We start from the raw sequence: 27553 nt of genomic DNA, 5'->3' as shown, positions 1-27553 counted from the left end.
GTGAAGGGCCATTCCACTGGATGTAGGAAGGCAGGTTTACTGTCATCCAATTTTGACTGTAACATTAGAAGAGTTCATGGGAGAAGAAAATGTGGTGTCACACAGCGGGTCATCTCCCAAGGCAAGAGTAATCAACCGGCAGATCACAGTGTGATGTCTGTTTAATAAATACAGACATAAGAGCTAAATTCTAGATTATTAAGTTTACTTTTATCTCACGGTTTAATGTCTGGTTGATTTTATTAGAAGATATAAATCTAAGAAAATGTTCTCAGTAACTGTTGACAGGAAAATGTTGATTAGTACAGTATGTGTATGTGTGTGTGTGTGTGTGTGTGTGTGTGTGTGTGTGTGTGTGTGTGTGTGTGTGTGTGTGTGTGTGTATGTGTGTGTGTGTGTGTGTGTGTGTGTGTGTGTCTGGCCATCAGTTTTTCCCTGCGGGTAATAAAGCACTCAGATGTTTATTGCAGGTTGGACAACAACTGTGGAATGAAACCATCCAGCAGCATTATAAGGATATCCAGTTGGAAGTATAAACAACTTGGCACCGTTTGAATAATTCAGGAATGGAGGAGAAAAGGGAGGCACATAAAAGCTTTTTTTTTTTATTATTATTGAGAATGAGAGAACAACCTTCAATTATAATCCCAGCTCTGTGTTTATCAGCATAAATAAATAAAAGTAAAAAATAAATAGGCTATTAAATACAGTATAAAACAACAGGCAAAAAGGAAGGAGTTTGCTCTTTGATGAACGATCTCTCAACATGTTTGGAAAGACAGCAAAAGTAGGAGACATTGCTTTGGAAAGTGATGGGAAAATAATCAGTTTGGTAATATGGTAAATTGTGAAATCATACAAAATGTTCAAAATGTAATTGCAACCAGTAAACCAGAAAAGCAAAACAAAAAAGAAATCCCTTTTCCAAAGATGGAGCTATCAACTACAACAGAAGCATAGATACATTTGACAGTAAAGTAAAAATTCAAGTAAGGTATACATCAGTAACACAATGATTTGCAGTCATCAAAGAAGAGCACTGGAGAAACCATCCACGATATGCTTCCCACTACACTGGGAAGTTGCTTCATTAAAAGAGATAGAAGCAAACTCCCACTAATGTTCCACAAACAGGCACTTTAAAATTTGTTTGAATGTCTGGAATGAGTTGAGCACTTAATTGTCGAAGCGTATAGTTTCATCCCGTCAACGTGTTACCTAAACCAACAGAAAAATAAATGTTTTTTTGTAAAGTTTCTACAAAACTAAATGACACATTTAAATTGCAAACCAAACTATTATTAAATATGAAATTATCTCAACCACAACAATCAATTTTTTTTTTCGGCCAATTTACATTTTAGCAAACTTCACCGTCTCCCTCTTCATCACTGCTGTGCTACAAACAGAGGTATTGCATTCTAATTTAAATTTATTTCATTCACACCATTTCTCACTTCGATACCATTTCTTTTTGTTCTGGATTTTGTGTGTTATCACTTTTTTCTTGCAATTCTGAGACAACCCAAGACAATGAGATTCTTGATCCAAGTGCTACATTATAAATTTTAATCCCAAAGTTTTTGGTAATTTCCTGAACGCGCAAGAAAAAGAAAAGAAAAATTTTAATCTGTACACACAGAGTACCTCATATATTTCCTTATTTCATACAACATCACTTCTATAATTATAACTTAATTTCTGCACGGAGCCAGTAGAAGGCCAGAAACAACACCAGGTCCAACTGTGTTTATATGCCTAAGCACCACCGTCTCTTTAACTTTGGGCCAACTCAAACTCATTTCAGCCCTCTCAACGCTCCACCCTCACGGGTCTAACAGGAAATGGTCCCAAGTGCCAATTAAAGGGAGATGCTGTGACATCAGCAGCAACCACAACCTGAGCCAGGGCTAGACTCCACTCCATACTCTCACACTTACTCTGCTTACATTGTTTGATACTGGATGCGACAAGGTCAGGGTGCAATTTTGTAAAGTTGAAGCCGTTCCCAGAACTGGCTTGATTATTGATTTTTATAAAGCAAGAATGTGAAATGAAGGAACAAATGCATGAGCAATGAATTGTATCTATACAAGACATGGATAATAAAAATAGATATCTAAATATACAGAGTCTACTTGATACATCTATTGTTGTATATTTGCTCAATTTCTGTGTGGATAAGATGAAGAAATCAAAAATGTACAGTAAGTCAGTCTGTATCAGTCGGCCCCAAATGATGGCATGGTTCTCTTGGTCCTGCCGATCCAAAGCCGTCCCTGCAGTTTTGCTCCAGCTCAGCTCAGAGTTCAAAGGGCTGCCTGCTTCAGTGCCAGAATTGAATTCCCTTCGTTGTCAGGATCACACTGCAAACACGCTCAGGGTGCTGGTCTGGTCCTTTAAACCCAAGATGCTGTAGGCAATTCTTTTCAAATGGCCAGGCAGCCTCACCCCGATGTTCTTAATATCCCTGTAAAAGAGAGAGACGTGACAGAATAAAAGAGGAGCTGCACATGGATTTACACTTTGGCCTTGTTGAAACCCTTTTCACACACACTTCCTAGTTCTCAAGCCTTAATAATCACTCACATGACAAAATGCCAGCCATTCATGTCTAGCTTGATCATAGAACCAGTGCAACAAGGTGGGGTGTGTTCCAAGTTAATAATCTACCACGGCTTAAATTTATCTTCAACATTAAAGGAGAATCCTTCACAAGCATCTGATGCAAACCTGCAAATGCCCTGCAACACAGCAGTCCAAAGCCAAAGCCCTAATTACAGCCTTAATTACTTAACAAGGATTCTCCCTGTTGACCATGAATCACTTGTCTGGCAAGCAGAGGGTGGGTCGTAAATGACTGCTGGTTTTCCGAGAGTGCTACCAGATGCCCTGAGATGGAAACATGGTGCCATGAAATCACACCATTCCATATGACAAATACTTCAAAAGGGTTTGTCGTCTGCTTTACAGTCTACCCATCTTCCAAAATCACAAGCAAGACCAACTGAGATACGTATACCACAGCTGGGGGGATTCCTTTTAGCTGGTCATGTGGTTAGGAAAAGCTCTGGCCCTCGTTATTGCTCTAAAACAACCTTCACTTAGCCTTTTTTCCAAAGGGTTGAGTTCATTTCATTAAATTGCCCCCTTCGCGCTCCTACACATCTGAGAAGATCCACTTGCCTTCAGATACCATGTGATAAGTTCAGGTGATACATTCTAAGCACACCTCTTCAATCTTTCTAGAAGTACAAATGTGCCGACTATGGGATTTCAAATCTCGTCCATCTATTTCAGTTCTTTAATCACCTCTCCTTGCGCCTGCTCCACAGACTATTCTCTCCTCTTCCTTCCCCCCTTTAATGTTGAAGAAGCCACAAAAGGCTTTTGCCCTAAACAGGCAAAAGTGCAGCTAGTGTGTGTGGGTGAAGGGCGGGATGAGAGAAAGAATGGAGACAGGAAAGAAGAATAAGGACTGCAGCGACCACAAGCCACCACCACCAAACTACCACAAATGAGCCCACTCCTTCTCCTTCCCTCCATTATTTTTTCCATCTCAAACATTTCTCAAGTTGTAACTGAGGTTGGAGATTATATTGTACACAAACTATTCCGCTGGTTGTTAAAAAGCAACATTTTTAGGAAAACAAATACATAAACTACTTGGTGGAAGTCTATAACAGACTTTATCTTGGAAAACCACTTCAGAGGAAAACCATTCAATGTGCAACTTGTTTGTTTTAATGCTTGATTCATTTATAATTTGACAACGAAATCAAAGAAATCATGTCCCACTTACTCGTTCTTCATCTGCAGGACCTGGTCCATGGTGACGACCCCAGCGCAGGTGAAGTTCTCACTGTACTGACTCATCTTGATTGACTCCAGCCAGTCAGACACCGACCGGAAGGGGGAACCATCCGAGCCGCTAGTGCTGGGCAGGCGTATGGATATGCTGCAAGCAAAGAACAGTAGATCCAAATCATAATAATCAACAAGCTTTACCCACAGCAAAGGCAGATGACTGAGGACTGTAATTACTGTTCTGGAAACTTGTTGATGATAAAAACCAGTTTAAGCAGTCAGAAGAGCCCATTAAGACATGAGCACTGCAGCCTTTTGTCCTTTCTTAACATTTCTGGTTTTAATGCGCCCTCACAAAAGGGAAAATATGCATTCATGCACACAATCAAATACAAAGCTTTAGTAATCCGCCGGCAGGAGTGTACACACATTTCTTTCATTAGCCTGGCAGGCAAGGTACGTGTCAGTATGTCCTTTTAATGGTTTAAGTAGAACATCTTAAAGCTATTCCCCTTTCTTTCCCAAACTACCCTAAACACCCAGCATCAATTTAACTTAAAGTAAATGGGGAACTGCTGCTTGAGCTGTTTTTAAATGTTTTGAAGCTGATCCAGGTCAAGTCTCCAGAACGTTGAGACAGGCAAAAGTCAAGTTTCAAGTCAGTCGAAACTGTTGTTTCTTTTTAGGCTCACAGAGCAATTAGAGGAGACCACATAATTTCGGGTGCATATTATCAGGGTTTTATGCTACATGAGTAAAAAACATCAACCAGATGGGAAACTGATAAGAGTACAAAAGGAGTGAGACTAAAAGGGAATTTATATTAGAAGTAGTTTTGGTCACAGGGATGTTTCAGTGAAAAATATGGAAAAATATGCATTTCAAGCCCTCAGTCTGGTATATAAATAGATCTTACCGTGGGTCAAAGTCCGCAATGGTCTTCAGAGAGTCCGGGCTCCGCAGCAGCTTGTCCAGCAGGCTGACAATGTCTCCAAAGCGTGGCCTCTTGGAGCGATCCTGGAGCCAGCACTGCAGCATCAGCTGATAAACGGCTGAAGGACAGTCCATCGGCGCCGGAAGCCTAAAAGCCTCATTGATGGCCTTCATCACCTACAAGAAGTTTTTCAGATGAATAATCAGATCTTCTCTCACTGGTAGGTTTCTTCAAATCTGTGTTGACATTTCTGAAATTATCGCTTAACATAAAAAAGCAACACTTACCTCATGGTTACTCATGTCCCAGTAAGGCCTTTCGCCAAAGGCCATGACCTCCCACATGACGATGCCAAAACTCCACACGTCGCTAGCTGAAGTGAACTTTCTGTATGCTATTGCTTCTGGGGCTGTCCAGCGAATGGGGATCTTGCCTCCCTGTTTATGAAAAAAAAGCTTCAGGTTAGAGACAAAAAAAGGACGTAAGAATCTTAAAACCAACGTTGCTGCCCCTTGACACCACGCTGCACCTTGCAATGACTGAGGCAAACATTTCAAAACTTACGCTTGTTGTGTACGTCCCCTCAGGGTCATCCTCCAGCACCCTGGACAGGCCGAAGTCTGATACTTTACACTCCAGGGTGTTGTTGACAAGGATGTTGCGGGCAGCTAGGTCACGGTGGACGTAGCTCATGTCAGAGAGGTACTTCATGCCAGCAGCAATGCCACGCAGCATGCCCACCAGCTGGAAGGAGGGAAATTCTCCATCGTGGTCCTGATGGGAGAAATATTAGCACAGATCAATTTTAGTGTGACCCAAACAAAATTAAACATAGACATGATAGTATAGTGCAAAATGAAAAAAAAAAGATATCAGGGCCCAGAAATATATCTAGATATAGAAGTTTTTCTGTTTGCAAATACTGTGTATCATCACTGTGTCAACGGTCATAGTAAAGACAGTTCCATCTACAAAAATGGTATGCGGTGGGCTTACCCTCAGGTATCTGTCCAGTGCTCCATTCTCCATGTATTCAGTCACAATCATAGCAGGCTTGACTGCAAGCACACAAATAAAGAATAAATTGCTTGCACAAACTGGTCAAAAACAGTCAAGATTGTGGGAAAAGTAGGAAAAAAAGTAGCAAAACTCACAAAAGTCCTTACATTTGGTGACCACCCCCTCCAGGCGAATGATGTTCTGGTGGGAAAACTGTCCCATGATGGAGGCCTCGCTTAGAAAGTCCTGCCTCTGTTTCTCTGTGTAGCCTGGCTTCAACGTCTTGATCGCCACTGCCACCTCTTTCCTTCCGGGCACCTTCAGAATACCACGGTACACCTCACCAAACTCCCCTGCAGGAAAACAACATCAATGGGACAATCAGTTTAGAAAAGGGATACCAGATGAATACCAGTTTGATAAGTTTTCTTGGGTTTCTGGCTGCAGTGGTTTGCTATGCAACACAGTGCAAGTAAGGAAGTCTCTGCGGCTGTTTAGCCTGAGGCTCTCTCACAGAGGTGTGTTCTGGGTGTTGAAAGAGAGCCTATGTTGTAAAAATGGTAGAGGATCTGTGGTGCAGAAGCATGAGAATCAGCTGTCACATGAGGAGAAAGGGGGGCCAAGGTCGTGGGAACTGAGGAGGGGGTGTATGTTGAAAAAGACTGCCGGTTCAAAGGGTTAAGGTGGTTGCACTTAAATAAACAATCATAAAAACTCTGGGCAGTGCTCTGATTTCCTTCCAAAATACTGCTTCTGCAACACTTTCTTTTATGTAATTGTTAATGTCAACTTCAGTCAAAACACATAGATCTCACAGCCAAGAGTTGGCACACAACAAAATGTCTCAACTTGTTGTGTGAGAACTCAGCCAGATGGATGTTAATCGCACTAAAGAACCACTGTCAGTCAGCCTGTTAAGATGTGGAAAATGCACAACATAAACAGCGAATTTGGGGATTGGGAAAATCTTTCAACATCTCGGAGTTAAGCCCCACAGCAGATTGTCTCAGCAGGGTTGTCACTCACCAGCTCCAATGACTTTCTGTTTGGTTATGTGGCTAGGGTGGATTTCAGTTGCAAACTTCATGACAGCTGTGTTGGGGTCCTCGTATGTATGTGGATCCACGTAGGTCTTCAGAGGCTTCAATTGCTCTGTGAAAAAAGAAAATTGTTAACAAATTGATAAAATAAATTGAATACAATGACATGAAGAGATGAGAGAGACTTTTCGTCTACCTGAGCTGGAGAAGTAGGTGTCCTCTGGTCCTTGTCTGGTGTGAGAGTTCCTTTTCCTGGATAAAAAGAAAAAAAACCCTCTGCAAATGAATATCCCACTTTCAAAGAACAAATGAACTTTTGTCTTTATACCATTTGCCTGCTTAATATCAGTAGCACATAGCAACCTTTGTTATCATTTTCAAGACGTTCTGAGGCTTTCAAAAGGATCCCAACACTAGTGCAATGCGTCCATTCATACAGAAGCGGCCCTTTGATAAAGGCTGATGATAGACTGTGTTTGCCAAGCCGATTTAAAGACTGAAAGACAGACAAGCAAGCAGGAGGGAGGTGGACAGACGGGCTACAGTCTGCTACAGTACAGGCCTAGGTCACCTTTACAAAGGGCATGCGGTCTGGTACAGAAAGAACCAAGCGCCTCTTATCACCAACAATGTACCACCCCGGACCAATTTCCTTTCAAAGGCCCCAACACTCAGTAGAATATAACCATTGAGCAATGACAAGGCGCATTCAACGCAAATTCTTCCCTAGTGAGTGCTGGGACACATATCCAGATAAAGAGAAAGAAAAAGTTGGCTAAAGGAAGAGAGAAAGAGAGAGGTGAGGACAGAGTGAATGCAAAGGCCATTTGGAGGCCCCACAAAGGAAAGGCAGAAGAATGAGAGAGGAAGCCAGTGAAGGAGGGTGCATGCTGACTGATCAACAGGACAGAAAGACAGGGAGAGCAACAGTGGGGGGGGGGGGCGGATACTGACCGTCTGCGTAGGAATAGGACTACGACCACAATGAACAACATGGCCGCTCCTCCAACTGCTGCGCCAAAGATGACTGCCGTGTTGTTTTGAGTAAGATGTTCTAGAAAAGTAAAGGAAACACACATCAAATGAATCCCATTCCTAAATAAAGCTTGTGAAACTTTTTCAATGGTGGTTCTCCTCTGTACCTTCGGGCAAGGTCTCGAACTGTTCCTCCATGCTAGAGCCTCCAGGGCTGCCATCGCTGCTGAGGGCCTGCACTCTGAACAGGTAGGCTGTGCCTGGGGCCAGATCGTTGATCTGTACAAAATTTTTCTCAAGTATGAGCACGATGTAGGTAGTGACATCCAGGTTATCATCCTGGGACACAGAAAAAGAAAGATCAGGGCAAAATTCAGGAAGAGAAAGACCGATGTTGGAGATGGAGGCCACAGATTAAATTGTAGCATTTAAGTTAGCGAGAAATTTAGACATTTATGGTAGCAAGTGGACTTTCCTGTCACCTGTCACAGTACTGTGATGTGTCCTTTCAGTTTTTGCACATGAAATTTATGTTTATCTCTTGAATGCGTGTATGTGTTATTTCAATTAAATATCTTAGAAGTAGTTTTAAAACATATACAGTGATAAATTCTTGAATTCAAAAAGAATCCTTCTTTAATCTTTAATTTAAACATATAGCAGGAGAATAACCAAGAGTGACCCACCTTCTTGCGGTAGGTAAGTTCATAGCGTATGGGCCGGGCTTGAACCAGTGGTCGGGGGGATATATCCCAGGAAAGGGACAAGCTGATGGAGGTCCTCTCAACCAGTCGCATCAAGGTAATCTTGGGGGGATCTGTGGACAGAGGGTATAGAATACTTCAGTACCTTTGGGACATGAAAACCTCATTTCATTTCACCCCTGCAGCATGATTGCAGCACAGATAGCATCACTCCACTGCCTCATATCAGCAGCTCTCACCTGTGTAGTGTAGAGATGTAGTCAGAGCACTGGTGGATGGTGGTCTATTAGCCCTAGGCGTTGCCTTACTAGCAAACAGCGACACACCGCTATGTGCCTCCACAGTGAAGGTGTAGTTGAGGTGAGCGTCCAGTTCGCTCACTGAAACCTTGGTGTCAGTCAGGCCCGTGCTTGCTGGCTCATAGCGGATTTTCTCTCCGCATGTCTGGCACACAATGCCCTCGCAGCGCTGACATTCAATGCTGTAGGTGATGTCGGCTCGACCTCCGGTGTCTTTAGGCGGGCTCCAAGAGAGGAGGAGTTTTCCGGCAGAGAGCTGGGTGGTGGTGGCCACAAGGTCTTGTGGGGCAGAGGGGGGGCCTGTTGAAAACAAGGACATGGGATGTTAGGTAGAAACAGAGAAGAAGAGAACCATGAGAAGCAAAATGCGGGGGACTGTTTTCAGACATGACAGTAACATTAGAAAGTCGAGAGCACTGTTTTGAATTTTAACGGATGTCATAAAAATCAAGATTATAATTCCCAATCTGAGACTCAAACTCACACCTCCATTCTGAGATCAGAAACCATGGTCCTTAAACCACACACTACTTTGTGCAGGAAAAACAAGTGCAACAAGAAAATTCAAAATTTCAATTTATTTTTTTACTTTCTGAGCTCACACTAGGAAAGTGACAGCTAATATTTCAAAATGTACTTATTGCTAGGTTCTCATTAGAGAAAAAGGGGACTCGTTACCTGAGCAGGGTCCAGTAGGGGGGTCAGTAGGGGCCCGGTAGAAGTCATTCATGCAGGGACAAAACAAAGCCCCGGAGTCCAGCCTCTGGGTGTTAGCAGGACATGGCTCACACTTGTCACCAAATGCTGCAGCTTTGAAGAAGCCAGGTTGACATTCTGCAAACCCAAAGACATTTGCATGAGCAGCTGTACAAGGACAATAGCGACTTCAGGCAACATCATACAACACAGTGCATAGCCAGTTCCTCCAGATCATTCAAGTCTTGTTGAAAGATCATTAACGCTGTGAACTTCTCACCTTTCATGCAACACAGCAAAGTAGAGTGGACATGTTATTATGTCATGGCTAAAGGTTGGATTTGGACAAGTGGAAGAGATATGAGAGGGATTACAAAGGCAAGGCTCTGCACTCTACTCTGTTCTCTACTCTACTCATTCAAAAACATCAGCTAAGACGCTTCTCGCATGAGCCCAACCCTGAAACAAAAATGCAGAGTTCCTGCTTAGCCGGCACTCCTACTCTTTACTGTTTCAACCACCCAACCCCCCTCTGATGTTGCTTTCTTAAGGTCTCTTTCTTACTATCTCTCTCTCAACAAACATAACAAGTCAACCCACATTCCATGACAGTAAGTCAGACAGATTAAAAGGAAACAAAAATCAGGAAAGCTACAAGAAATAAAAGTAAAGCCGCCCAAAAAAGAGCCTCCGTTTGTGCTTCACAGTCAATTATAATTTTTCTTTCAGAAAGCCACATGCAGACTTTTGAAACTGTATCGTCTAGATAAGATGACACCTAATTTCACACATCCAACTCAGAATAAAGAAATACAGGTAGAGGAACCAGCTGTGCGTAGCAGTGGTGAAATATGAACTTAATATGGTGTGAAATTTTTGAGAGAGCGCGCCATAAAGGCGAGTGAAAACGAGAAAGCCCCCCCTTTAACTCTGCAAGAGCATTCCAACGGCTGCTGCTCACTCCTCACACCATCACACATTCATCCATACACACACACACACACACACACACACACACACACACGTCCATGTATGCATTGCACACATCCACCCACTCCCATATGTATGCACAAAATACATGTACATGTATGGAAAGCACACTCGTGGACACATGGGTAAATCTGACATCAGAAGGGGGATTACAATATGTTCGCTGCCTGTCACCTGTTCATGTCCCTCTGCCAAGGCAATTCAGCCACACACACACACACACACACACACACACACACACACGTATGTATATGTGTGTGTATGCTATATGTATTTATACACATGTATAATATACACAGACATTTCCTTCCATCCTTCCTTCCTTCCAAGTCATTTGCCTGGAGCATTTTAAATAGCCCATGAGAGTCTTAAGATGTTGACAATGCAAATGACAGTGAAGATTCAGGCCAAAAGGACTCCAGAGGAGAAAGAAGCAGGAGGGAAAAGAAAGAAAGACTGGCAATGAGAAATGGAAAAGAGTATGGCAAGAGAGAGCAATCAGACAAGGTAAAAAGAGTACATGATAGCCAAATGAAATGAAGCATGTGCGAGAGATTAAAGTTCACACCGGTGACCGGAGGGAAGCAATGAAACATTAGGTCAAAGGCAAACACACAGTTTGGATGTCAGATTCCAACACGGGCAAGTAGAAAAGCAAAACCAAGGACAAAGACAATATCAGATTCACTCAGAGATACTGTCTCAGTCTACGACTGCTTTTCACTGCGGTTCACTTGTATGAAGTTCATTTGGAAGCCACAAGTGACCACACACAAAACAGAAAGCAAACGGCTCCCGCTCCATTTAAGTCATATCAAGGGGATTAACTTGATTGACCATGAATTTCTTCTCGACTCCATTCAGCTTTTCTATCATTGCGGTTTATCAAGTTGAGGCAGAGCTGCTGTGAAGAGGTGTGTATTGACTGGAGAACTGGCAACAACGGTGGAAAGAAACATCGCAGCATGAGAAGAATTTGTAAGTTTGTCCAATGGGCTTGCATGTTACTCTACCCTTCCCTCAAGACAGCATCGCCTCTCTGTCTTGGCCAGCTGTTTCTCTAACAGCCACTGCTACTCATTAACGCGAATGAGGTCGGGCTGAAGAGAGGAGCTATGAAGGAACAGAAGGCTCAAGAAAGAAAGAGAGGTATACTGTATCCTGCTGAGGACTGAAGAAAATAGGGGGGAAAGAAAACCGACAGGCCAGGGCGAACTCTTCCATTGAGAAGGGGGAACAGCTGCTGTCTCAAACCCAAATTCATACCCCTACCTCTCCTCCTCGTAATCCCCAAATTCCTTCCTCCCCTCCTTTCTCTCCTCCCAGTCCTCACTAAAAAGGCTCCAAGCTAACCCATTAACATTGCTATTCACCACTGACCAGCAGGCAAGGAGAATACCATGCCATTCAAGTGCTGAAAGAGAAAACACACACACACACACACACACACAAGCATTGCAGATGGGAATAGCTGAAATGCCACATGGCAACTGAATAGAGGAGGACTAGCCTCTTTTTGGCGCTACAGTGCAGGCTGCAATGCATTTTGGTCAGGTCTGCGAAGATGATGGCCTTACACTGTGAGCCGCCTCTATAATCATGATGCATTCCAGTGCACACCACCCAACAGGAGGCCTGTAGCAGAGCGCCTTCGCTGCAGCTTCGGTTTCAGCCCAGTTCTCCAGTGAAAAGGTTAATGAGTTTGTGTATCTTTCACACATGAGTCACAGTGACAGTAAATTAAACTAGTGGACTCTCTGCGGAGGTATTTAACAAGAGGATTCCTCGACAATAGAGCAAAGTCCGGTGTAAGGAAACTTCTTGGTTCCATGGAGAAGGTGGAGGATTGTTGCTGGACACAACAGGAAGCAGGAAGTGTGAGGCTGATGCAGCCTTCCTTCCTAAAGCAGCCAATCAAAGCATGGAAACACAGGGAAGCGTGACCAAATGAAGAACTTGTGGTGAGACTACCAGAGTACTGAGAAAGAATAATAACAACTGAAAAGGAAGCCAAAATGTGTTGACCCGACATGAACGCGGGCACTAAACCCAAGGGGGGGCTCCTGAGATGAACGCTTTCTCTCTCATAAACAAAAGTCTCTCAGCCTCTTCTGAGTTGAAACATCTGACAAACGGCCATTTTTTCCCTCCCTATTTCTTGAGAGCAAAGACCTGTTTGTCATTTGAGAGGCCTTGTGCGCCTTGAGTGGTTCTGTGTTTGTTTATTGATAGTGAGTACAGGGCCCTGTTACATTCTGGGAGCCTGAGTGGCATTAGAGTGGGAGCCCCCGAGGGCCCCCCCGGTTTGTCGGCAGAAGTTAAGATGGATGAGATGGCGACAGTGATGAATGCATGGCCGGATAGATGGATGAATGGGTAACATGGTGGCTTGACAACAGAAATCACCCTCAGGACTGCAGAAGTAAGTGGTAGGGGGCCCCCGCACAATTGAGTCCGGCGCTGGGCTTTTAAAAGGCAGAAAGGTCATGTCTGCCTCGGGGTAGTTGTGAGTTAAACTGTGCATGGCTTACAGGGAGTCAGTGGCCAAGTAAAACAAACACATGCCTCCTCGCAGTGAGGAGGAGGGATAAGAGTTGCAGCAGCAGACGGTGGCACGTCTCATGAGAAAAGAGGTTAAATCCAGAAGTATGGCCACTGAACAAAAAAAACATCTTGGAGAAATAAATCCATAAGAAATAAACACAATGTCAAGATCTTTATCAGGGCAGCTCCCCAAATATATCTGGAGGCATGTGAGTCCTCGCTTGGTCTGTGCCCTCATCTACTTCACGTCTCCTCCCCACCCCCCGATTTTCATTCCAGAGTTGGTCAGACCCGTGATTGCAATATGTCATGTCATTTTGTTTGTATGCTGGGTGACAACATGTCATTAGCATTTTGGGGGAGTCGGGTTGTGGTGGAACAATGGAGGCCTCTGATGGGGGATGTGAGCCGGTAACATGAGGCAGGGGTCACTGAGGTAGATGGGGGGCGGGGGGCAGTAAAGGTGTAGGGGCTGATGGAAGTGTGTGCACGTGTGCGGGAGGGGGCATTAGTCAAAAGGATTAACTGACCAATGGAGCAGCTGTAAGGGCATTACATCTGTTTTACAATTGCACTCAGGCTTTCATCTGGGGGTTGTTAACAAACACAATAAATTCCCTGATCCCCTTTCTCCTCTCACTCCTTCTGTCCACTCAGGCTCACTGACAGAAGGAGGGTTAGAGGGAGTGAAAAGTGGAGTCAAGGAGGCACAAAACAAATTCAACATGGTCTAAAGTAAAGCAGATACTTTATAATCCTGGCTGACCATAAAGTCCCAAACAGCTTCCAGAGGCCAGCTAGACCACAGTCATGGTCATTTGGCCACTTTTCTCCATGTCGCTGGTCAAATTCAGACAGCCAGGTGGCAAACACAACACCATTTCACTACACCACGCTCAGCCAACAGGTCACACACTGGATGCCGACAACTGTCTGCTTCCTGGTTAGGGGAACGGGCCAAAGTTGGACCAAATGCACCAATAAACAAAATGACTTATCAGGCAGGACAACAAAATAGAAAGTGGCTGAGCGAGGCCGCTGAGTGCGGAGCGACAATGGAAAGCCCTGAGCCAACGGGTCGGGGAGTCACCAAGGGATTAGGTGACCTCCGGTTTCCGCCACGGGCTCGTCCTGTTAGCAGTGAAGGGTGGGTGGGTGGTGTGGTGTGTTGTGCTGGGGGAGGGGGGGTGACTGACTGACATGGTGGAAGGAAAGTGCTGACCTCACACACCAGCAGTACAATACAGTGTGCTTCACATTGCTCTGGACTCCCCCCACCATAACACACACACAGGCTCAGGAATGTCACCAGGAGGAAATATGTCCCAACTTCCCCACTATAACCAAACACACACACTAAAAAGCCAAGAATTGCAGCAACTAAGTTGTTTGACTAATGGCAGACATTTAGAAACTAAATTAGGAGACATTTAAACACAATAATTGGTTGATAAAAAACAAAATAGTCACAGTTTGCTTAAAACCTGAAGTAACATCTCTGCCTCTTTTTACTCATTGTCTTAGTTATTAAGATATCAGTAACATCTAGTAATTGGTACGAGGCCAAACCAGAGCTGAAATATTTATTATTGGAAAAAACTTGAAATGAATGTGTATCTGCTGGATGTGTAAATGAGCTAACTTTACTGTTGTGTTGTAGTGTGCGTGTCAAGTAGCCAAGTAATTTTTTAATATCTGTGCGCAGTGCCTCAAAAGTTAACATATCTGATATAATGCTCCACCTTCACAGTGACGACACTTTTTAATCCACAACAGTACGATTTGCTCCAATCCACATTAAAGAGTGATAGGGGCCACCAGATCTCCTCTTTGCTACATTTCCTGTCATCTTATTCGCAGTAATAGCCAGTGTTCTGTTCACTCCAAACATGGCCCAACAAGACGGTGCATGACACCACTTGAAAGTGCCTTCAGAGTCCCCCCATTATCTAACCAACTCCTGAAGTTCAGCCCACTAGGCAGACGTTACCTTGGCACAAGATCTGAGCAATCCACAAATTCAAAGTAATCACGGTGGCTTTTGAGAGCTGGGGAAGAAAAAAAAGAGGCTATATCCAGACTGCGCATCTAAATGAGCATCGTTCTCCGATAAGTCGTTGACTTGTGACTTTTTATTTATTTCTGACTGGCTACAGGGAACAAGAGCCAAGGGAATTCAGCAGAGCAGAAAATTTCAGTGTGAGGATTATCCTGCATGGAATGAGATGATATCACTATGTGACACCACCGTAAGCCTAGTAAATAAAATCCCTGAGATCCTGAGGTGTGGTGCTGTGTTTCCTTTGTATTCTCTCCATCAGATAAACTGAAATTGCACAAGACTTCGGTCTTAAAATATTTTGGGTGATTATGATAAACCAGTTGGCTCCCGGCACGAACAGTTTTAAAGACTATTGGCCATGAAATGCTTTCTGTAGGATGTGTGTCCAAGTGAACAATCAGCATTCCAAATCCTAATCTTAAAGTTCACCAATGAAAACAAAAACTGACAGTTAAAGTTTACATTTCACCTTCACTAAATGTTTATATCTTAAATACTATGTGAACAGGGCCAGTTGTTTTTCTCTCCCTCCACTAAAAATTCTCTGATTGGCAGCATTGTTCAATTGTAGCCTCTATTTATCTTTATAAGTCAGTCATGGAGAAATGTATACCAGTGAGAATGAGATCTGTGCACAGGCTAAACAGTCTCCTCAGGCCCGTGTGAAACGGGATGTTTAAACTATATTGGTGTCATTTTCATGACCTGCACAACAGCCAAAAATAACAGTTGCTCTGTGATTTCACACACAAGTACACAACACACGAAAGAAAAATGTTTTGTTTGTCAGTTTGTTATACTTTTGTGCAACAGTGTACGTCTCAGTAAATCACATTAAGAACTGTAAAATGATGTTGGGTTTTATGTGTTGAGATAAGAATCTGTCAAATAAATAGGACACGGGAGGCAGAAGAATGAGGCTAAAATAGAGATAATCTTCAGGGACAGGCAGGATGCGGGGAGAGAGGTAGAGGACGGCAAAAAATGACACAAAGGCAAAAAAGCACATAGAGCTAGTAGTTACTTCACTTAAAAGCACAAACACACCCAAGTCAATTACTACCCATACAAATCACTCACCACAGCACGTAGTCACACAACTACAACTTAGTCACCAACTGCTGCTGAGGATGAGTTTGGAGACAGACAGAAAAGGGAAGGAGGGGAAAAAGAGAAAATGGTTACTGGAACCGCTTTGGCGAGAGGAATAATAACTTTACTGGAACTCAGTGGACAGTTGTTCCACCAAGACGCCATTTACACCAAAACTGCCCTCAGCAGTCCAAATATTCCACATTGTGTCTTGTGGAAACCATGATGTGGGATTAAGCCTTATTTGTTGAGACTTTAGTACGTCTGATGAGGTGTGGACCTGGACAATTAAACACAATCCTGAGGACCAGCCGGGCAGCCCATGGTCCTTTGTGGGGTGACACACGGTATGCTGTTCTATTGTGACAGGGAGGATTATGGGTAAGGAAGGGCGTGATAGGCAACGGAGGAAAACTGTGTCAGTGTAAACAGTGAGTCAAATGTAGAAACCCACAGTGCTGCTGTCAATTTAAAAGCCAACCACTTAATTGCAAAAAAAGGTTTTGACAAAAAGACTTTTTCCCCCCAGAATTAAAAAGAAAGTGTTTATTTTTCTCACTAAGGAGACTGAAATCACGGCATCCTGATCTAAAACAGGTGCCAAGTCAGTCCACACACTGGAAGCTTCAGTCATGAAAAATGACTAGTACTGTGCTTACAGTGAGTATAGTTTTGAGTCATTCTGCATAATAATTTACTGCTAATAATCTTTCACCAAGATAAACTTTTGAATGCAGGACTTTTACAAGTAATGAGTATTTTTACATGTTACTTAAGTAAAAGATTTGACTACTTCTTTCACCAGTTAAAAATGTTTTATTCTCGATGCAATATTTTGTTTCTATAGGCCTATTTGTTTTAGTACTGCATAAGCTGGTAAAGCCGTAAGAGAGAGTATGAGAGACAAAAATCAAATACACACCATAAAGAGTATAGACAAGAAAGACACCAGGCCTTCATCAGTCTTGTGAGGATTGTGGTAATAAGCATAAATCCTGAGAGCAGCTCACACTGTGCTTACTCTATTTCCGATTCATGTATAATTGCCGCTTATGTATTTTGAGACCCAAAGTAATTCGCTTTAATTGTATTCTGTAATGCCTTCATAAAAAAAAACAAAAGCCTGTTTTGTGCCTCCCTACTGCTGACTGATATGATTTACAACCGGTTCATAAAAGCTTTTACAATTGTTGCTTTAAACACTCTGGTAGGTCTCTGCAGCACAGGAAGTGCTGTATTTTATCTCTAGTTTGTTTGTCCAAAAGAAGTACTCTTTAACTAACTTTTACTTTAGCAATGACGGCCACCAAGAGAAGAGCACCACACGGCACAGACAGAGACTTCAACAGGCAGTTTAAGGAAAAAAAGATCCTAGAAGCACAGTTTGACGGACGAGTGATCTCAAAGCCAAAAACACCACAGTGGTAGGGGCTGATGAGGAGACGGAGACAAAAACCAGATAGAGTCACAGATTTCTACTTTAACAGGTCCCACGGGGTTGTAGAGTCATAAAACTGAGTGAACACATCGGTGAACATGGAAACTTTTAACCTTAAGTAAGAAAAAAACACCACAATTGAAGTTTTGTGGTTTCTCCCCGAACAGCACGCAGCACAGGAAAGAAGTAGGGAGAATGATTAACTGTGTGTCTGTATGAGATTCCACTTAAAGCCCTTCAAACCATTCATCTTGGACTCGCACTGAAGGCCTATGATTCATTTCCAGCTTCATCTATAACTGCCCTCATGCGTCTTCCAATCTCTAATTTGACTTCATCTCAGTAGTTTTGGGGGGTTTTCTTTGTTTAGTCATTTTTATGTGAGGGCTTGACCCGGAGCTGCTCTTCCTCCCCTGGGAATTCCACAGGTCCCAAGTACTGTTGGGAGGCTCCTGCTCGGCAAACTGATCAGGAATGTACCAAGCAAGGGGGAAAGGAGGTGGAGGTGGGTTCCTCCGGCCTCGCAGGGAAACACAGCGCTTCATTGTTCTCCTACCTTTACATTCCATTCCTCACCTCTCTCTGTTTTAAAATCACCCCCCCCACACACACACACACACACACTAAACACAACCTCTGTCACATTTGTATAACTTTTCTTTCATTCCTCTCTGCCTCTCCTCGTCCTCTCTAATCATCTTACCTGGCACTTTCCCGCAGCTAAAAATGATGTACTGACAGAAAACTTCATCGCTTTTAGCGGTTTGTTGCCAATTGGATAGAAACGAAATGAGAAAGCAAATCTATTGTAGGCAGGATGCATGTGGATTTACAACTAGTTCAGAGTGTGTTCCAGAGTGTATTTAAAGGTAACTGCGTTTGCGTGTTTCAGATCATGCATCTATGGGTGTGCGTGTCTAGGTGTGTGTGTGTGTGTGTGTGTGTGTGTGTGTGTGTGTGCACAAACAAGTTCCACAAAAAGCAGCGGAGGAGGAGTACTTAGGGCTGATGGGAGTCTTAAGGTGTTCTGTCATGGAGCAGATCTCAACAGGCCCTTGCATGCCAGCATGTGTTGTATGTTCACATACACTGCAGGAGCTACACAATACACCCCAAAGCTGAGGATCAGTAAATTCAAGAAAACAGAGAGGGAAGAGTGAGAGATGGATGCAGTGACAGACTGGGGAACATGTAGTCGGCATGTCCGCTCACAGGAGGTGGGCCTCTGTTTTCTGTGATGCTTGGGATGAACAAAGTCAGTGAGGCTCATGAGTTTCATCCTGTCTCCTCCCTGCTGTCACCCTCCACCACCCTTGAAGATGCTAATCCATCACAGTACAGTAGCTCTCTGGCTTCTTTGATCACTTTCAGTCACCCTGACAGCCCTTCCCACAACAACAAAAGCCTTCTTTGCAGGACTTAAAACGCAACTACAGAGTCAAAGGACTGATATATGATTGGACTACGTAGCACGCCCATTAAAAGATAAGAGAACAGATGATACTGAGGGAGCAGGAAATCACCTGATGCAACGGGCATGTAAGTTATGAACAATGAGAAGTGTAGTGAAAGGTGAAGCTTTTGAGCATGACTTCAACATTCATTAAACAACTTTTTAATTAGGAGAAATTTATTTCAGAACAAAATGGTAAAGTGTTCATTTAGGTTTTAAAACCAGCAAATGCAACCTGATTGTGAGTTCTTAACACCTTCAGATTGACTTTTCTCACTGCCCAATTTAAGCGTTGATGACACATGAGGCACAAGCAAGTGATCAAGACTTGTACATAGCATTCCACAGAACTGTACATCTTCAAATCATAGAAGAAACTCAAAAGCACATTTCCTAATTTTATAGGTATTGGTTCAAGGTCAGGGATGATGCCGGGGCATGTACAAGTAGGCCTAAGCATTCTTTCCATTGCAGTGGAGCAATGTGCCAAAGGGAGAATTCCATTGAACAATGATAATAACACCTTTGATAAATATCCACAGTCTGCCATATGGGCTTGTTTTATAACCTACAGCAATTGAAATAAAGGTAAAAAAAAAAACACATTCTCATGGGAACTGCTTCCAGGATTTACATCCAGACAGGGCCAAGTGCCTGGGAGCACAAAGACCTTTACAAATACCAAAGCTTCAAGAGAACGCCCTTACCTTGACATGTGTCTTCAACTTCTTCATAGCCTGGTTTGCACTGGCACTGTCCAACGGGTACCACCCACTCGCCATCCACAGTGCAGTAAATGCGAGGCAACTCCTCACTGATGGCGTTCTCCACGCACACCCCACTCACTTCCCTCAGCGCTTGGTTCTCACCTCCTGCTATGGTTTCAGGGAACAACGCAAGGCTCTTCACTGTGGCCGGGCAAGTTTTGTAGTAGACCCTGACGGAGAGAAGTGCGACGCAGGCTCCAATGTCCTGAAAGGCCAAGTAGAAGCCTTTTCGAGACAAGTTCTCCACCACTCGCGTCTCAGTGTTGATACGCAGTTCATTTTTGCTGGTGATCTCATCAGGCGCTATGGTGGTCACTTTCTTAAACTGGCCCTTGCGGAAGGTAGTGCCCACGTCTGCGTCCGACTCAGACGTGAACAGGTTGAAGGTTTCCTTGCAGGTCAGCGAGGTGCCACCAAAAGAGTTGCAGTCGCGTACAATAAACTGTAGTTCAACAAAAACCCGCGAAGCTGCTGGACGCCGCTGGATGAAGGTGGTGCGCAGCCAGTTGTCCTGCTCACGTTCCCCAACATTGCAGACAGAGTAGGTGTAGAACTGAGAGCCGTTCAGGGTCCTCTGGACAACCTCCCACTGAAACAAAATCAAACAAACCAAGAAGGTTAGAGGTACGAACACTGATCCCTGAAGAGTCCATCAGCACACTGGGTTGACTTCACATTAGGGTTCAACAACGGTAATCTGAACCTGGAAACAAGAACAGTCTGTGTGTAGGGAAACCCATGGCTCGCTAATTAATCCCTTGAATGTTTAGCTTTCATAGCAGTAGGCCTAATACCTAATACCTTTCTGCAACATGGAGAACTCCACTTTATGAGCCTTTACAGCATATCAATGCAGCGAACCTCAAAAACTTTGAGTGACAAACCATTTCTGACATAGCAGAGATACCAAATAATTTCCAGTTCAGTCTTTCATAGGCTGTTGGCATTGGCATCCGCCCGAAATAGCAGTTCACATATTAAATGCTGCCACAAATATTTTTGAAAAAACTGATGGCATGTTTTAATGCAACCTTGGCCGTTGAGGAGCAACTTGCCCCCAATGGGGCAAAGGCTGTGGTTTGCTCTCTGCATGTAGTCACTGTGCTGTTAATTAAAGGAATGTGCTATGTTGGCTGACTGTGTGGCTCTGGTTGTAAACTTGATGAACAGTAGAACCAACACCTTTATTAAACAGCTGGAGACTGTTTTTTTGTTTTTATAAGAGGGCTTTCAAACTTAAAATAATAATTATCATAAGTGATGGTAGTTACATGGGAAAGAGTGCACAATAAAAAAAAATGTTTCCAACAAACCTCGAAAAAATAAAAACACCATCTGATGCTTATTAGTGCAAAAAGTGAAACTTAAGTGTTGAAGTGATTATTTAAGCAATGAAACCTCTCTTAGAAGAAGTTGGGTGAGCCACTGAACAGCACGCCTGCACATGCCTTTGAGTCATCAGCACATGAAATGAGGCTATTTACAGTGAATTTGCATGAGCCTGACTGGTCAATTACTTTGAAACCGCAATGTGGAAGAAGGCACACATATACTGTATACTAAACGTGTACTGGCACAAAGATAACCACAGCATTTTGGTGTAATAATGTAGCTATTGTCTAGACGCATCTCTAAATGTAGACATTTTACCCTGGTTTAAGCAAAAGGTGACTCTGACTGATTGGCTCCATGTGAAAGCCCTCCCCCTCTAAAAACGGGTACCATATGCTGCAAACTTTAAAAGTTAATTGCTCTCTAACATACAATTCTGAAGCTGAAGCCTTGAAACCGCAAGAAGCCACAAGTATTCCCAGTTCAGAGCTAGCAGCTATTCTGTCTGCCTAAGCTTTGGTGTAGCCCAGACATGCTCTGCAGGCAACTCCTGATAGGATCCTACAACTCCCTCTCATGTCCATACTCAAGCAATTATTAGGCTCTAACTGCCAGATTTTATAGAAACCTGACATGTACACACATGAGGCCCAGTGAACAACTAACCTCAAGTCAAATGGTCAAATATTTTGCACCGGAGGCTCTCGATTCAGACGGGCCCTTTCTGTGCATTTCTCTACGCAAATTTATCCTAAGGCAAATTCCGAGTGGAAACGTGGGAGTTGGAGGAGAAGCAGGAGCAATACTCACCCCAGGCTTGTCTCCCTGATCTAAGGGCCATGTCAACCAGCCCAGTTCACCTCCTGTTGCCTTCATATCCAAAAGCACCTCTGTAAAGACACGAGAACAACTTCAGTACATCACAAAAAAAACTTTAAACTCATCAGAAAAGACTCGTTTTGACTTGGAATTGATGGACATCATCTGACCCAGGTATATTTCTTAGAAAAACATTTGTAAGATTCTTGCAAATGGAAAAACACTTACAAATGACGCTGATTTTGAATTTGCTGCATAACTACCAATCTCATTCAACAAAACCAACACCTTTAGTCAAAAACTCTAACATTAATACTCAAATGAGTAAAGTTTTACTGGCCACATGTAGCATTTTACTTAGCAGTACCAAGAAATACACTTTGATATACTTATTACAAACTTACAAACTTATATACTTGTTCTTTATATACTTGAAACACTAATAGGTAAAATGCACTATGCACAATTTAAAAAAAAAACAGTTTACAAAAGATCACAATGTGATTTATATATCTCAGAAAGGAACTGTACCAACAAACTATCTCCAGAATTCACCTGCTGGAGTAAGTTTAGAGCAGCGCACATGCAGGCTACGCTCTCTGCTCAATTGGTTCCAAGTTATTACACAACTACATGAGAAACAGTTTTTAACTATTAAATCGTTTACATAAAATAAAACTCAATGTCACCAAATTAAGAAAGTGTGTTTCCTAGTTATAATTCTTTAGAGGAGGCTCATCGCATGGTACGCGTGCTTCCCTTCAATAAACTTAAAATAAAATAAGATGATCAATTTTAGGGAAATCTGTTGTTGTTTTTTTTAACACTCACCTTCCTTAGTCTGTAATGTAATCAGTATACCGTTAATGAGTACATAAGAAAATAATAAGGGTCTGACTCCACGAAAGAAATCCATTTGGCAAACTTTTCCTTCCTCTGTCTCCGCTCCTGGGCTTGGCTGGGACTCTGCTCTGAGAGGTGAGCGCTGCTCTCTGCAGCTCATTCACAAACGGCCACAGCGTCACAGACTCCGCCTGCTGGAATGCATGCGCGAGCGTGTGTGTGTGTGTGTGTGTGTGTGTGTGTGTGTGCGTGCGTGCGTGCGTGCGTGTGTGTGTGTGTGTGTGCTTGGTGTGCTTTGGGGTGGGGCTGGGGGGAGGGGGGTTACATGAGAAAGTTTTGCAACTTTCAGGGACTGTCAGACATTTCAGAATTTGCTGCACATAGGAAAGGCAAGTGAACAAGTCCTAAAAGTTGACATTTTAAATTTGAAAAACTGTAGGCTACTATCGTTATATCTAATGCAAGTCCAAACTGTCCAAACACTGCTATGTGTGGAATTTCTAGGGACAAATTGTAATGACAACTGATAGACAAGATAAAATATATACATGCCTATCTGCATTATTACAATATGGTAAATTATGGACCTGCAAATCAACACGTGTCCTTTGTTCCATATGGAATTGATATACACAACAACTTATTATATGGGTTCACTGAAGCAAAGTCTAAAAAGAAGTAGTGGAAGAAGTATTCAGATCTTTTACTTAAGTTAAAGTAGCAATTCAACAGTGTAAAAATATGACAAGTGCTGTGAGTTTTTATTATTATGCTTGCATTTATGTATGAGTAGCATTTTGAAGTAGTAACATAGATGGTGAAGGGGGAGCTGATAGTCAGTAACTTTATATATTGTCAGATAGTTTAATTTGCAGCAATGCAACAAATTGTATGTAATGACAAAAGTGACATACAGTGGAAATACTCAAGTAAAGTACAAGTAGGCCTGTGTTACTTACTTTCCACCACTGATAACAAGTGCTGTACTTTGTCATTGCTTATCTAGGTGAACTGGTGCCGACTTCCATGGTGGCCTGAGATACTGAAATAAGGGAGAGGAAATGGTAATAGATGTAATGAATAAATAGTTACATGAATGTTCGTGGATCCTAGAGAACATGTGTAGTTATAGCCACTTGTTGAAACCACCAATGAATCAGTCGATCGATAGAAAAGTGATTGAATTTTCATAATCAATTAATTGTTTAATTTATTTATCGAGCCAAAATGTCAAACGTTTGTTGATTCAAGTTTTTGAGATATGAGGATTTGCTGCTTTTGTCTCATTTTATATCACCTCAAAGGAAGACAAGCAATTCGAAGGCTTCATATTTGGTGATATTTGTCACCATCTTGTGAAAAAAATGAAATCATTTTAAAAACAATTACTAACTTACTAATTCACAATTAATTAAATAGTAATTAATAAGGAAAATAATCTTTAAATGCAGCTTTAATTTGCACTATATTGTCTTCCTAACTTTCAAGTACTGACTTGTCAGCCTCCCTCCTTGAAGTAGAGTTTACAGGGGGCACTTGAAGGCACCATAACGCTGGTTACAGTTTGCTTGGCTGACTATCTAGCAGGCTGCAGGACAACAGAATCATTTACATGGAGGTGTTGATTTAGAATTGTTTGCCACGTTGAATGGGCCTGAGGAGCGGAAAGCAGGAGCCGCTTTACTTGACATCCCTTTGTTCTGATCATCCCCACATACAGAGGTAAAATTGTTTTGACAGGCGGAGAGAGATGTATTCATATAAGCATAATAGCAACTCTGAACACCAGAATTCACAGTACAGCTGGCCTACTGATAGCCCATCATAATTTATGGGAAATATCCCAAATATGTTGCACCCTGCCAACCCTGTAGATAGACAGTGGTCAAGTTATGAACAAAAAAAATTTAATCTGGTTTCTCAGTCTCAGGAGGGTATGTGGGAGTGGGAGTGGGAGTAACCAGTATGAATATGGGGAATTAAGAAAAGTCCTTTACCTAGCAACTGGTGCAGAGTGGAATTCACTGTCAAGCTTTATCTGACTTACTTTCATTGTTTGTTGCCCAGTGTTACTATGGCAAAGTGTTGAGCAACGGCTATGGAAACGATAAGGAGGACATATTGCTTTTCAATCCTTCCCCTGACCCTTTATATGACTGAATACAGCACTCTAGCCAGAGGGTTGTACCTGATTCCTAAGAGTTTATTCCCAGTGGTGTTTACCTTTGAGCACCAGCCTTGTCCCCACAATAGATGATTAGACATGGGTCTCTTTCTCAAACACACATGCATTGTCATTCACACACCTGTGACGCTGACACTGCGGGAAAAGAGGTGGGCTTCTGCTGGCTGAGGCTGTATCCCAGACCCCCTGTACCCTCCCTTCATCCCCCACTCCCGGCCTTCTGGGGGCTCTAGTTTCACAAAGGCCCCCTTAAACCACAGAAGAACGCCATGGCTCTGAGCTTTTGAACCCCTAAAATCCAAGCACTCACCCGCACACTCTTGTGTACACAACTGTTCTTCACCCATTCACTTGTCACACCTCATGAACAGGGGGTCTACAGAATTACGGGTTCAGGTATTGATGGGGGGGTGGGGGATGGGGTCTAGCGCAGAGGAATGAAAAAAACCCTTGATATCATTCCTTTTTCTATTTTGATATGAAACAATAAGACGTGCCTACGATGTCACATGTGCATTATCATTCCTGGTTAGCCTGTTGAGTATATATTGTTCTTTGTAGTGCAGCACTAAAAGCTAACGCAGGATGTAAACTGAGAACTAAAGTGGATTGGGGAGTGTGGTTGAGGGCTGGGGGTGGGTGGGTAGATTGGGGTTATGTGTGTGTTTTGGGTGGGGGTGGGGGGGTGCCGGGAGGGCTGCCAAGCACAGGTGTAAGGCAACTACAGCAGCAGTGGTGGATGGGCAAACAGCAGGGCCATTGTTCCCACATACACAAACATATAGCGCAACAAGTGTGGCCGAGGCAAGCAAATGCGAGAACTGGATATTGGCTCATCTGTTAGTCTGATTAGCTTTATATGCCCCCCACCCCCCAACAACACCTGATCCTGCTGATCCAGCTATGTTCAGAACCTGCAGGAGAAACTAGTTTCATGTGCCTTGTCAGTTTCACTGCTACCTAATTAAAAATCAGGTTCATTGTACATCAGGCTATTTGTTGCAGATGTATTTGTTACATTCAGCATGGACAGTTCACAGTTAAATGAAAGGTAATGATCAATATGAATTTCCATTTCTGCTGCAAACCCTTATCCTTAATAGCCTGAAACCACATATTGTTAATACTTTTCGTCAGTCACTGTAGGAGCTGCACACATGGCAGCTGGATTTTCACAAATCAACATACAAGGCAGACATCTGCAAGTTGTATATATTATGCATACAAATGTGTGTATGTGGTAATGAGCAAATGTTGGTGTTAATATGGCCCTGGTGTGTGTATTGAGGTGAGAGGCTGGGAAGCTCGAGGGCATGTGTGACCTACGTGTTGAGTTGTAATGTAAACCAACCATGTGTGGTTGGCTTCAGTGTGGTCATTTGTACATCAAACAGCTAAAGAGGCCAGGCTGAAGAGAAAGATTCAGTGACAGCTGATTCTGAGATTAATCTCCCCTACTTTCAAAGTTGAGCTTGCAATACCATTCATAGTCAACCTTTCACATTTTCAGAGCTGTACATATTTTCTCAGTCTGTTCAATACTTTAGAGTTTCCATTAAAAATACTATTTAGTGGAACCCACTTCAATTTATCAAACAGAAGACTTTTTGTCATCCAAGGTGAGTTTGATTTGCCCTTTTTTTTTTATCCACCTTGGATAGTCTCTGCTCAAATATGTATTGTAATGTTCATCATACAGACCATAATTACAAGAAGTCATGAAGAAAACCCTGTTCATGTTAGCCTCCTATGTATAATTTTAATTACGAGATATCAAGAATTTCTGACATCTATGGTTGATGAAAATAGTAAGTGAATTGCTTGTAAAATGGTGGCAAAATAACTGCTAAACTAAATTTTAATTTTAATTGTAAATTAATGCTAATTCAGCCAATTAAGCTAATTAAAAGATGCTCAACATTTTTTTTACAGTGTTATTTTTATCTGGTTTCATTTGTTATTGAACTACTACTACAAATATAATACAATCTAAAATTAAAAATATAAATATAATCTATTCATAATTCACATGGGCCCTCACTATGTCCACATGTATTCAAAATTAATACCTACCCAATTCACAGCAGCATCCCCCTGACTTAGAAGCTTATCTAACCTTAGAATCAAGTCATTACCTAACCTTGCAGAGGTAACTGTCCTTGGAAAGTACAGATGCACCCTGCAGGGGGAAAGGCAGAATATATGCATCGTACCATTCATTCAACTTCTTATCACAACATTATCTCAGCATTCCTATGCCCTGAGCTGGAACATGCTCATATTCTCAGACAACACCTCCCTTTTTATTGGAGACACGGGTCAAACTGGAGTGGCAGATGTTCCTATTTGCTCACCAAAGTAGAATGACCTGTTCCTTCAGGCGCCTCCTTCCTCTTCTTCCATATCAAGTGACTGCTAGCCTAAAGGCCGTTGTTTACGTTTAAAGTGCAGAGGAAGGGAGACAGAGCTAAGAAAAAGGTCGAGATTGGATTCCTGGAAGGGCTCAGGAGGAGGGACATCCTCTGGGCTATGACTAGGGGCCCCTGGGCTGCTGAGAGTCTTCATTGAAATCCA

The 27553-nt window shown here is 42.7% G+C and overlaps 1 protein-coding gene across 2 annotated transcripts; it reads right to left on the bottom strand.

The window, feature by feature from the left end:
- Window positions 1-591: 591 nt before the first annotated feature.
- epha2b (eph receptor A2 b) lies at window positions 592-22902 on the bottom strand. Of its 2 annotated transcripts, none has more exons than XM_046056018.1 (17): window positions 22783-22902; window positions 21943-22022; window positions 19741-20389; window positions 9437-9592; window positions 8699-9058; window positions 8442-8572; window positions 7923-8094; window positions 7735-7834; window positions 6977-7032; window positions 6767-6892; window positions 5896-6093; window positions 5738-5799; window positions 5306-5515; window positions 5029-5178; window positions 4724-4917; window positions 3803-3958; window positions 592-2470 (listed from the first exon to the last, which is right to left on the bottom strand). In XM_046056018.1, exons 1-17 carry the CDS (start codon window positions 22865-22867, stop codon window positions 2362-2364), a joined length of 2994 nt encoding a protein of 997 aa, XP_045911974.1. In that variant the 5' UTR covers window positions 22868-22902; the 3' UTR covers window positions 592-2361. The 2 variants fall into 2 exon arrangements, with proteins under 2 accessions (XP_045911974.1, XP_045911975.1); XM_046056019.1 differs by having other exon boundaries at window positions 5908-6093.
- Window positions 22903-27553: the final 4651 nt, after the last annotated feature.

Source organism: Micropterus dolomieu, linkage group LG08 (genome assembly GCF_021292245.1).
Source record: "Micropterus dolomieu isolate WLL.071019.BEF.003 ecotype Adirondacks linkage group LG08, ASM2129224v1, whole genome shotgun sequence".
Taxonomy (NCBI): Eukaryota; Metazoa; Chordata; class Actinopteri; order Centrarchiformes; family Centrarchidae; genus Micropterus; species Micropterus dolomieu.
This window is presented reverse-complemented; position numbering and strand designations above follow the sequence as displayed.